Source organism: Schistocerca americana, chromosome 2 (genome assembly GCF_021461395.2).
Source record: "Schistocerca americana isolate TAMUIC-IGC-003095 chromosome 2, iqSchAmer2.1, whole genome shotgun sequence".
NCBI lineage: Eukaryota > Metazoa > Arthropoda > Insecta > Orthoptera > Acrididae > Schistocerca > Schistocerca americana.
The window spans coordinates 791,971,902-791,985,061 of NC_060120.1; the positions used below are offsets into that span (position 1 = coordinate 791,971,902).

At 43.3% G+C, this 13,160-nt stretch overlaps 1 protein-coding gene across 1 annotated transcript in view; it reads right to left on the reverse strand.

Annotated features, from left to right (window-relative positions):
• The window catches only part of LOC124594436, an 822,371-nt gene that overhangs the window by 527,705 nt on the left and 281,506 nt on the right, over positions 1–13,160 (reverse strand). Inside the window, exon 25 of the mRNA XM_047132812.1 lies at positions 3,318–3,560. Within this exon, the coding sequence (XP_046988768.1) occupies positions 3,318–3,560 (243 nt within the window). The remainder of the gene's footprint in view (positions 1–3,317; positions 3,561–13,160) is intronic.

Genomic DNA, 13,160 nt, shown 5'->3' on the forward strand with positions numbered 1-13,160 from the left:
TTATGAGCTCCCACTTCGCCCGCTTATAGTGTCGGTGGGTACCTATCACACCCTAAAATTGTAGGTGCCAATGCGGCCTCGTTTTTGAAATATGACCTGTTAAAGTTTCGGCAGCTCTTTATATACAGAAAAGTTTCACTATTGTCCCAGGTGAGCGAGTAGCCGAGTGACGTCGCCGGCACGATAACTCAGCGTGTTCGGTTAGAGGGTTAGCTGCCCTCTGTATTAAAGGAACTGTGTTAATGGATCAACGACGAACTGAAACGGGTGTCTTGCGACGCCCGCCCCGAGCACATACAAAGAACGAAGACGAAAACAACGAGTTTAAAAAAAAAAAGTTAAAAAAAGTGACAAGGGAGCGAGACTTCCGTCCAGGCGACCCTGGTTCGAGACCTGTCAATGCTACTTTTTTTCATTTTTTTCAAATGCCTTTTTTAATTTATAATTAATCATCAAAATTCCGCAAGGAATTGATTAAAAAGAATTAGAAGCCTCTACAAATCAAAATTACACATTGAAAGTCAAATTTTGTCAAAATTTGTTAACTCCTACCGTTTTTCATTGTTAGGTGGAACCCACACCTCCTTAGTCTTCCACCAAATGTTCAATATTATCAAAATTGCACTGACTGGCAACTCGTGAACAGCTTGCACTTTTTGCTCAATTTTAAAGGATAAACGTCTGCACACTTCAAAACCAAGCTTTCAACGGACGAGAAACGTTTATTGGGCAGTTATAACTGTCACTACTCACGTACACAGACAGTAGAGTCCCTTTATTCGTGGAACGGCAGGTACAAAAAGGGAAACGCCAACGGTCACAGACCATAAACAAGGATTTAGGCGCGACGACGCGTCAACGATCTGACAGTTATAAAATTTTCTATGACCCTGTTCCAACATTTGAATGACGGCTTTATGACTATTTTCGAAGAAATATTTTAACAACTTCTCTCAATTTTCAGGTAAATAGGCAAATTTATGTATACCAACGCTTTGATTACGGTTGATTTCCTGTGAAAATAAAAATAAACGCAAAAGATTGAAACAAAATGTGACATTCAATTTGTAATTTTGATTTATAGAGGCTTGTAATTCCTTGTAATCAATTTCTTGCGTGATTTTCATGAGGAATTGGAAATTAAAACAAGCATTTGGAAAAACAAAAGTAGCATAGACGGGTCTCGAACCAGGGTCACCTGAACGGGGTCTCGCTCGCTTGCCACTTTTTTTCACAAAAACAGTAACAAAAATGTCTACAATTAAATGATATAAATAAGGTGACTAATAATTTCAGTCATAAATTACAGCATTCAAAGAATGAGGAATCATATTCAGTCTTTAGCAGTAGCACAATTTAGCACCTTCACTGTCCCCTTTAACTGGTGGCAGTTCAGCATGCGCATATTCTTCTTCTGCAGCCTGAGGTTCCTCATCACCATTTCCCAGACCCAAATTAATCATTCAGTAAATCCTTGATGTGTGTTCCTTCCAGGGTCGGCTACTGGCTCACGTGCCACAATAGTGAAACTTCCCTGTATATAAAGAGCTGCCGAAAATTTAACAAGCAATATTTCAAAAACGAGGCCGCAATGGCACCTACAATTTTAGGGTGTGACAGGTGCCTACCCACACTATAAGCAGGCAAAGTGGGAGCTCATAACGCGATGCACCTCCCACAAGGTCCCCTCATGAGCCTACTGGCGACCACAGGTCACTACCATCCTTCTGCGGAAAACTGGCAAGGAGCGAATAGGAGAGTGCCTCCTGATACAGAACCAAATCTACTCAAGCCGTCTTAATAGTCACCTCTTGCAAATTGATCGTCTCGTCTCCCAGTGGAATACAGGGTGTTACAAAAAGGTATCAAGACAGATTTCCAGAACGATGGTGTCCCGACAGGAAGACGTTCGAAGCAATTGATCGGCGTCTTAGGGAGCACGGAACATTCCAGCCTATGACTCGCGACTGGGGAAGACATAGAACGACGAGGACACCTGCAATGGACGAGGCAATTCTTCGTGCAGTTGACGATAACACTAATGTCAGCGTCAGAGAAGTTGCTTCTGTACAAGGTAACGTTGACCACGTCACTGTATGGAGAGTGCTGCGGGAGAACCAGTTGTTTCCGTACCATGTACAGCGTGTGCAGGCACTATCAGCAGCTGATTGGCCTCCACGGGTACACTGCTGCGAATGGTTCATCCAACAATGTGTCAATCCTCGTTTCAGTGCAAATGTTCTCTTTACGGATGAGGCTTCATTCCAACGTGATCAAATTGTAAATTTTCACAATCAACATGTGTGGGCTGACGAGAATCCGCACGCAGTTGTGCAATCATGTCATCAACACAGATTTTCTGTGGACGTCTGGGCAGGCATTGTTGGTGATGTCTTGATTGGGCCCCATGTTCTTGCACCTACGCTCAGTGGAGCACGTTATCATGATTTCATACGGGATACTCTACCTGTGCTGCTAGAACATGTGCCTTTACAAGTACGATACAACATGTGGTTCATGCACGATGGAGCTCCTGCACATTTCAGTCGAAGTGTTCGTACGCTTCTCAACAACAGATTCGGTGAGCGATGGATTAGTAGAGGCGGACCAATTCCATGGCCTCCACGCTCTTCTGACCTCAACCCTCTTGCCTTTCATTTATGGGGGCATTTGAAAGCTCTTGTCTACGCAACCCCGGTACCAAATGTAGAGAATCTTCGTGCTCGTATTATGGACGGCTGTGATACAATACGCCATTCTCCCATTCTCCAGGGCTGCATCAACGCATCAGGGATTCCATGCGACGGAGTGTGGATGAATGTATCCTCGCTAACGGAGCACATTTTGAAGGTTTCCTGTAACAAAGTGTTTGAAGTCACGCTGGTACGTTCTGTTGCTGTGTGTTTCCATTCCATGATTAATGTGATTTGAAGAGAAGTAATAAAATGAGCTCTAACATGGAAAGTAGGTGTTTCCGGACACATGTCCACATAACATATTTTCTTTCTTTGTGTGTGAGGAATGTTTCCTGAAAGTTTGACCGTACCTTTTTGTAACACCCTATAAATGTCTTCAAGCGTGTCGTGGTTACTTTTAAATGGAACCATTCCAAGGTCCTATTCTGGCGGGTGTTCTGTTTACATTTGAATCCCTGTTATATAAACAGCCGCAGCCTTCATAATGCCATCCTTTACGGATGTGATATTCAGCTTTATCGTGCAAATAGGCGGCCGCAAGTCTAGGAAGTATGCGTTTCTGCGAGTCGTGGAGGAAGAGTGTGCTACCTTGGCGTGTGCGGCGGCGGCGGTGGCGGCGGCGACGGCGGCGATGTTGGCCTGCGACTTGGAGCGGCGCTTGTGGAGGCTGGAGAAGCGGAAGGAGGCGCGGCGCGGCTTGTGGGCGCCCAGCCCCAGGCTGAGGCCCAGGGGCAGCTGCTGCGGCACCGGCACCACCACCAGCGACGGCGAGCCGGGCGCCGAGCCCCGGCCGTCGCTGCTGCTCTGCAGCGAGTCGCGGCTCGGCGCGTGCCGCAGCATGTGCGAGAACGCGAACAGCGTCGCCTGGGCACCACACAACACGCAGCACACTCAGCGTCACCGTCCGCTCTGCAGTTAGTGCATCTGCCTCTCACTTCAGTCTCAATACTACACTGCTCTGGAAAACTTAAAGACGTCGTAGACAGAGTAAGAAATAAATATTATTATCTCAGTGGAGGACCATGTTGCCAGACATGTCATAGTTGTGCACAGAAAGCTGGACGTCATGTGGTGTGAGGTCAGCGTGGCTACAACACCAAATGGGCTGGCAGTTGAAGGAACAGGAAGAGACAATGTATTGTAAGTAGGCTGTTTAGGTTTTTATGTTTGTAACGCCACCTAGCGCTCTATATGAAAATCACTGACTGTGCTGTGTGAAGTCTGTGGCTGCTTGGCATTGTTGGAATAGTCGCTGCTGTAGTGTTGGGCAGTTGGATGTGAACAGCGCGTAGCGTTGCGCAGTTGGAGGTGAGCCGCCAGCAGTGGTGGATGTGGGGAAAGAGATGGTGGAGTTTTGAGAGCGGATGATCCGGACGTGTGTCCATTTGTAAAGACGGATGTCATGAACTGATATATATATATATATATCTCAGTTCATGACATCCGTCTTTACAAATGGACACATATATATATATTATGATTTTTCAACACTATTAAGGTAAATACATTGTTTGTTCTCTATCAAAATCTTTCAATTGCTAAGTATGCCTATCAGTAGTTAGTGCCTTCAGTAGTTAGAATCTTTTATTTAGCTGGCAGTATTGGCGCTCGCTGTATTGCTTAGTTCGAGTAACGAAGATTTTTGTGAGGTAAGTGATTCATGAAAGGTATAGGTTATTGTTAGTCAGGACCATTCTTTTGTAGGGACTATTAACAGTCAGATTGCGTTGCGCTAAAAAATATTGTGTGTCAGTTTAGTGTTGAGCAGAATAAGTGAAGAGCAAATGTCTGAGTACGTTCAGTTCTGCTCAGCTGATTCAAAATCAAATAACGTAGAGGTTTATTAGCACAGTAATTCATTAATTTTTCTAAGGGGACGTTTCAGTATGTCAATGAGAGAGCATTAGGGTGGTCTATGGTGGTGTTCTTCATTACAGGATGGCCCACAGACAACATTCGGATGACTTCACACGGGGAAGAATAATCGAGAAACGGTAACAAGTGGACTAGTGGACCCCAGTAGTTTGGTTTTGCTCACACCATTGTTTCACGCACCTGGGAAGTGTTCTGAACCACAGGCACTGCTTCCCGAAGGAGAAGCTCAGCCGGCCGAAGTGGCCGTGCGGTTAAAGGCGCTGCAGTCTGGAACCGCAAGACCGCTACGGTCGCAGGTTCGAATCCTGCCTCGGGCATGGATGTTTGTGATGTCCTTAGGTTAGTTAGGTTTAACTAGTTCTAAGTTCTAGGGGCCTAATGACCTCAGCAGTTGAGTCCCATAGTGCTCAGAGCCATTTGAACCATTTTTTTGAGAAGCTCAACTACAGGAGCAGACCAACACTATATTCTCCAACCTCAAGAACAGTCCGACATCGGACAGCAGGTGTAACTGCAACCATACTTAACAGTATTGCAATGCACGCAGTCTCACGTTACAGAGTGGTACAGAGACTCTAGGTGGTTGGTCTCTTTCCCTGAGAACCATTAGATTGTGTTCCGTTGACATCTGCACATCAGTGGCACCATTTTCGATGGTCTCAACAGCATAGGGACTGTACCAAAGAGAACTGGGAACGTGTGCCCGTCTCGGATGAGAGCAGTTTCAGGCTGAGCAATTATTGTGGAAGTAGTCTCATACGGTGAGAGATGGGAACATGTAGTGCACCCGGGAACATTCTAGAACGTGATCGTTTTGATGGTGTTTTTCTTATAGCGTGGGGAGGCATAATGTTACATGGGCGTACCGACCTAAAAGTCTTGTTATATTGTACATTCAGTAGTCAAAATTATTGTGACATTGCACTGCTTCCCCATGTGCTTCTTTCAGGGTTGCATTTTTATATATGAGAAAGGATTTGGACATAACACAAGATTTTGCCGGAATTTTTGATAAAACAGAGATGTACGACTATTGATATCAAACCACAACTTCTGCAAGAAAGGAGACTGCCAGAGAAACATCAATGTGATTGTGGACAATTATAAGACAGTGCGAATAGACTGTTTAAAGTGGATTACCTTAATTGTGGGGTAAGATACGTGATACATTTATATGACCAATGATAAGTCCACGTGTGAACAAAGTTATCAGTAACCACCTTAGAGGTTTCAAGAGATGTCCAGGCAAGCGACTACAAGAAAATTTTACGTCCTCCTCGACAAAGAATATGTTACTACCAGGCTCGAGGCTACAACATACAACTAAAGAATGGATCGTGTGTTTGATTCCGTACAAGAATATTTAAGTGCTTTAAACTCTAACAAAAAGTATTTCCAATGTGCTCCACTGTTCTATGTGCCAATTACACCCACGAAGGGTCAGATAACGAATAACTTCAGAACAGCTGCTGTATGGCCTTTGGCAATGTTCTGCAGTTTGTCTGCTACACTAATTAGAATACCAGAATATTTACTGGTTACAACTAAACCTTCGAGACACTCCAGACCGAAAACAGCTTATAAATTATGTTCTGTAGGTATACAGTTTTACTATCTACCAGTGAAGTACGTGGAGATTCTTAATACTGACACCAACAAAGACAATGTAAGTATTACACGGAAGTGTGATATTAAAGCAAGTGAAACATATTTATTTCAATCCAGAACATTTTCTCCGCAATACAGTCAGATATAGATATAGCCGACTTATGACTGGTACCCACAAACAATGTTATTCCACAAGCTTTTAGAAAAAGGCAAATGCATTGTACAGGCGTAAGCTATTTTCCGTTAAAGAGAATACTGCTTTAAGTCTAGTTATTGTGTTGCGTGTACGAAAAGTAAAACTGATATGAGGACACCGAAAGCAAAAGATGAAATGGAGTATGCAAAGAAAACAGCTGCCATAGAGGAGGAATATAAATTGCAAATAGCGAAAGGAGAAGTTATTGCAAATGGGAAAGCAGGGTTGATATATTTCGCACATTATAGAGAAAGCTGGCTACAACTGGCTAATATAAAATATCTGAATTTTCAATAAACAGAAATGGAAATTAGTCACGAGACAGAATACTGGACGAAATCAGTGAAATCGATAACGTTTACCACGCTGAAAGGTATATGAAAAAATCTGCTTCAGAAGCTCCACTCCCAGTTAAACTGCCTTAAAAAGACAGTTATATTCCATCCAAATGTGTAGCACTGAATGCTGTGCACCTAGCATCAGAACAACCGTTTAAAACTGACGGAATAACTACATTTAAAGGACACTCATTTGCAAAAGTTGTGAACTTAAAATTCTATGCGGAAGCCCTGCATGGATGTGGACCAGCAGAGTTGCTAGCATACAGTCAAATAGATGTAAAGTATTTTAACAGCAGTTCTAAAAAATTAAAATTCATGAATGCCCTCTTCTAGCGGAATTGCAGGCAGGAAAAAAGCTAATTTTTAAAGCCATAAAAGAGGTATTTTATATATTCTTTGTACTTGTCCAATTATTGTTTGGAGAATGAAATAATCTTTTTGCACGTGAACTGACAGCTATCAACAGCGAATACCCGGAGTTAATCGACTTTAAGTGCAGAGCTGGAATAAATCAAAGCTTTTAAATATCCACATACAAAAAACACATGGAAATGTACCACACACAAATCTTTTCACTGTAAGCAACATCACCCAAATACTCTGTTATAAAATGTTCATATGTAAAAGTCGTATCAGGGCAGTAATCGCATTCTGGACCTATGTTTAGTGTCATTATACGCTTTTTTCATTGTCCCTTACCCAGCGTTTTGCTTGCACCTGTAACAAACACCCTTCATTCTTTGTTGCAACACTACAAAGTACCTTGATGAAAACAACGGATTCAGAAAATACTATTCTTGTGAAACACAAATGGCTCTTTATTGGCCTGAAGTTATGAGTGCTGTTGCCAGAGGTTTTCAAGTTAGTTCCATATTTCTAAATTTTCAAAAGAGTTTCAACGCCGTTCTTCACAAAGAACCTTCTAATCAAATTACGTGGCTAAAGAGTATTGTGTCTGCTCTGCGGCTGTTTCACAGTTCGTAGTAACTGAAGGGAAGTCATCCAGTGGAGCATTAGCTACCTCTCAGGTTCCTGAAGGTAGCGTTATTGACCATACATTGTTATCAGTCTATATAAAATATTTTGGAGATAATCTGAGCAGCTCTCTTAGACTGTTGGCAGATGATGACGTAAAATCATCAGAACGAGTTGCAGAATGATTTAGATGAGATATTCCTAGGGTAATAAAACTGGCAATTGACAAGAACAGTAGTGTGAGGTCCTTGTGTATTAATTAATAATCCGTTTAATTCCACCCACATAGGGAAAAATGACCATTGTAATAAAACAGTGGAAATCATAGCTTGCCCAGAAAGCTTTCGGTATTAATTTCTCCCACGTATTATTCGACAATGCATCAGTAGAAAAATAGTGTAAATGTGGTTTTATGGACCCTCTGCCAAGCACTTAAATATGAGTTTCAGAGCAAGGCAGATGTATATGTATGTGATGGGAAAATGTAGAAAGTGAAATAATTAACTAAAATCATTGATCCAGATGAAATATAACGGCATCTGAGCTGGTTCCGCTATTTAACGTTTTAACGTAATAAAACGGTCTTTAATTTGCCTCTTTGAGATCTCGGAGTCTTCTGGCAGTTCCGTCTGTAAAAGCAACGTTCATGCAACCTCTGCAATTAATTCAGCTACAGCAAGAGACTATGTCGATTTATGAGGGTTTTCTTACAAATAGTCATAGTCAAAACAGAACCACGATTTAAGCGGTACAAAAATCTTTGAGCTGAATAGCTTACGCGAATCACACTACGCACCAGTTTTATTTATTTACGAATGTACTAATTTTTATCCTTTAGGGTAACTAAAATGTTATTTACAATCAAGTGTCGAGTTAAATTTCAATTGTACTGAAAATTTGTAAAAGATTTTACTTGTATTGCGATGTTGCAAGTTAGAGTTCTGCAGAAACTGATTTTTATTCTCAGCACCGAAACCCACTAAAAGATAAATGTATTAGGAAGTGCGTATATAACTCCCAAAATACTTATAAAGACTTCAGTCAGATGTACTGTTCTTCGCCTTACACTACATCCTTACTGATCATTTCAGCTGAATAAACACTTCATATACACTTCAGGTGCACGGCCCCAGAAGATACACTATTTGAACAAAAGGATCCGGACACCCTAACGTAATGTAGAGTTAACCACTGGATATCACGAGAGGCCGATTCGCCAGTATAAAAGAAGGCGGGGAGTATTTTGACAGAAGAGAAGCTGTAACAGCAGGAATGGGTCAGCACAGAGAGCTCAAATTTTTTGAAGGTGGACTAATCATTGGATATCACTTGAGTAAGAAATCCATCAGGGGCATTTGAACCCTTCTAAAGCTGCCTTGGTGTTGTGACTGTGAAGAGGAAAACACCAAGGTAAATACAGCTAAAAAAGACCGGGCAGCCCTAATACACTGACCAACAGGGACCGTCGACCATAGTCGGAGGTGGCTGTAACAACTTTCATGAAATCAACGGCAGCAATCACTCGTGAGTTCCTAAGTGTTACCTGCAGTCCAGCCACGACAATGACTATGCGTACGGAGTGAAAGAGAAATGCGTACAGTTGTCGAGCAGTTCCTCAAGTTCCTCATAAGCCACAGGTTTCGACGTAATTCTTTATTTAATTGTCTTGATCGTAAAGTCTTCTGAATAATATTACCTGTTTCGGGTACACAATAACCGTCCTCAGAATCTCTCACCCCGCTGCACAGCAACAAGCTGTAACCGTGTAGAATTAATACGAGTCTAAAGTCATTCATTGTATATGGTTATTACTAAACCGCGTATCATTAGGTTGTAAGAAGCGCATTTTATGTCTCTGAAAAAGGCTCTTTCAGTACCTCATTTAGGCTATATAAAACCTGAAACAGGCCCTAAAACGTATCACTCAGAAAAACTAAAACTAATGTAAAATACGCAGTATTGGTGTATGAACATATCATTAATCATTAAAAACAAGGAAAATAAAAATATGCACAGTTTCACAATGCAGGAAACATTATACATCTGTAATGCTCAAATTGATCCCAAACCTTTTCAGTTTTTCCAAAATAAAAATGCAATATAAAGCTGATTTAGCTACATGTTGAAATAGGTGTAATAGGTAATTTAATAAATGCTGGATAAATCGTTGTTTCAAACATCCAGACCATATTTGGCTACACGAGAAAGAACAAACCTTTTCTAAGTTTTCCAGAGAAAAACTATGACGCTTGACAGTCAGCATTAATTTATATGGGAAGAAGAGAACGTTCTACATCAACAGATCTGGCAGGGGCGTACTTCACTTTCGGCACACGTTAGACAGGAATGCTGCAATCAGCGGAGCTGGATTTTCCACTTAGTATGTATTTCTCTCTCTCTCTCTCTCTCTCTCTCTCTCTCTCTCTCTCTGTGTGTGTGTGTGTGTGTGTGTGTGTGTGTGTGTGTATATGTATTACAGAGCGGGAGAGATTTTTTTCCTAAAACACACACACACACACACACACACACACACACACACACACACACACCCATTCACAAAACAGTTGAATGCAGAAAACTGAGAATGTTGGTAACACTTAGAAAAACAAATGAATCTCTGAATTAAAAAGATGGCGGTTACAGTGATGTGTAACGTAAACAGTGAACTTAAAGTGAGCTGTAGGATGTCCACCTGGTTGCCAGATGAGAAAAAGCGGTTTGCTTAGATGCAATGAATTAGAAGTTACCTGTAAGAACCTTTCCATTTCATCAAAAGTTAAGGAACTGTTTTTAAATCTATAACCTAGATGTGAACCCATAACCTATGCGTAGAAATGGACAAGTCGTGTAATATTTCAGGACACCCACTGAAGTTGCCTTGTAAAAAAGGCGAAATGCGTCTGGGTGCACACATAAAAATAAAAATTTCCATGTGAAGCATGCAAAAAAGGCATTTTCTTTGAAACATCTGCAATTTATATACAGTTGCTGCCAAAATGGGCACTACAAGAAACATGTTATCTCTACTCCTTCTGTATTCCGCTCTTGAAGAAGAATGGGCTGCTATTCGTACACAGACATTTAGACACTCCTCCGGTAGCTGAGGGGTCAGCGTGACATCCTAAGGGACCGGGTTCGATTCCCGGCCGGGTCGGAGATTTTCTCCACTTAGAGACTGGGTGTCATGTTCTCCTAATCATCATCATTTCATCCCCATCGACGAGCAAGTCGCCGAAGTGGCGTCAATTCGAAAGACCTGCACCAGGCGAACGGTCTACCCGACGGGAGGCCCTAGTCACACGACATTTCATTTAGACACTTTATTGAAAGTGTCCCTAGCAGATTTCAAGCCATCACAAAGTCAAAGGGTGGACACATCCCACATTAATTTCCGCTAATAAGTGCTTCGGTACTTTTGATCAGACAGTGTAATTCCTTAAGACAAGGAAATTATGTATGTCACCTAAGTGAGATAAACTTCTGTTGACATAACACAGTGAACTGTGCTTTGTGATTAATTTATCTGTACCATTACAACTTGTGGCGTCTAGTATCAAAGAGGGCCAGGTCACAAAATTTACGAAAATTAATTCAAGTTATCAATTTAAACACAAGGATATCAATAAGATTTGAAACGAAAATACACTCCTGGAAATTGAAATAAGAACACCGTGAATTCATTGTCCCAGGAAGGGGAAACTTTATTGACACATTCCTGGGGTCAGATACATCACATGATCACACTGACAGAACCACAGGCACATAGACACAGGCAACAGAGCATGCACAATGTCGGCACTAGTACAGTGTATATCCACCTTTCGCAGCAATGCAGGCTGCTATTCTCCCATGGAGACGATCGTAGAGATGCTGGATGTAGTCCTGTGGAACGGCTTGCCATGCCATTTCCACCTGGCGCCTCAGTTGGACCAGCGTTCGTGCTGGACGTGCAGACCGCGTGAGACGACGCTTCATCCAGTCCCAAACATGCTCAATGGGGGACAGATCCGGAGATCTTGCTGGCCAGGGTAGCTGAGTTACACCTTCTAGAGCACGTTGGGTGGCACGGGATACATGCGGACGTGCATTGTCCTGTTGGAACAGCAAGTTCCCTTGCCGGTCTAGGAATGGTAGAACGATGGGTTCGATGACGGTTTGGGTGTACCGTGCACTATTCAGTGTCCCCTCGACGATCACCAGTGGTGTACGGCCAGTGTAGGAGATCGCTCCCCACACCATGATGCCGGGTGTTGGCCCTGTGTGCCTCGGTCGTATGCAGTCCTGATTGTGGCGCTCACCTGCACGGCGCCAAACACGCATACGACCATCATTGGCACCAAGGCAGAAGCGACTCTCATCGCTGAAGACGACACGTCTCCATTCGTCCCTCCATTCACGCCTGTCGCGACACCACTGGAGGCGGGCTGCACGATGTTGGGGCGTGAGCGGAAGACGGCCTAACGGTGTGCGGGACCGTAGCCCAGCTTCATGGAGACGGTTGTGAATGGTCCTCGACGATACCCCAGGAGCAACAGTGTTCCTAATTTGCTAGGAAGTGGCTGTGCGGTCCCCTACGGCACTGCGTAGGATCCTACGGTCTTGGCGTGCATCCGTGCGTCGCTGCGGTCCGGTCCCAGGTCGACGGGCACGTGCACCTTCCGCCGACCACTGGCGACAACATCGATGTACTGTGGAGACCTCACGCCCCACGTGTTGAGCAATTCGGCGGTACGTCCACCCGGCCTCCCGCATGCCCACTATACGCCCTCGCTCAAAGTCCGTCAACTGCACATACGGTTCACGTCCACGCTGTCGCGGCATGCTACCAGTGTTAAAGACTGCGATGGAGCTCCGTATGCCACGGCAAACTGGCTGACACTGACGGCGGCGGTGCACAAATGCTGCGCAGCTAGCGCCATTCGACGGCCAACACCGCGGTTCCTGGTGTGTCCGCTGTGCCGTGCGTGTGATCATTGCTTGTACAGCCCTCTCGCAGTGTCCGGAGCAAGTATGGTGGGTCTGACACACCGGTGTCAATGTGTTCTTTTTTCCATTTCCAGGAGTGTATTATAATAAATTTTCCGTGTTTTCGTGTTACAGAGCACTGAATTTTTGGTTCTACAACAAAATGGGCCAAGTCTTGAAGGTTGTGCATTCGTATCTGGCCATGTCAAGGAAAGAGCAACAATAATCACGTTGCAGCGTTTTTGTCTGGAATCTGCTGTTATTAGATTACGCAAGAACGTGACCATATCAGCAGGTAAAATAATTCTTCATATTGTATATTCTTTGAAATCACAATATTTCATTTGTACTTTGGCAACACCAGTCCTGTCCACCAATTTCCATATTCGAAGGATTCTTACCGTAAATGTCGCGAAAGCAATCCTATTTCCTGGTGAATATGAAGAAATGTTATCTAAACTGGCTTGCATCTGTGTGTGGCTAGTGAGATGCGTGACTGGAAAT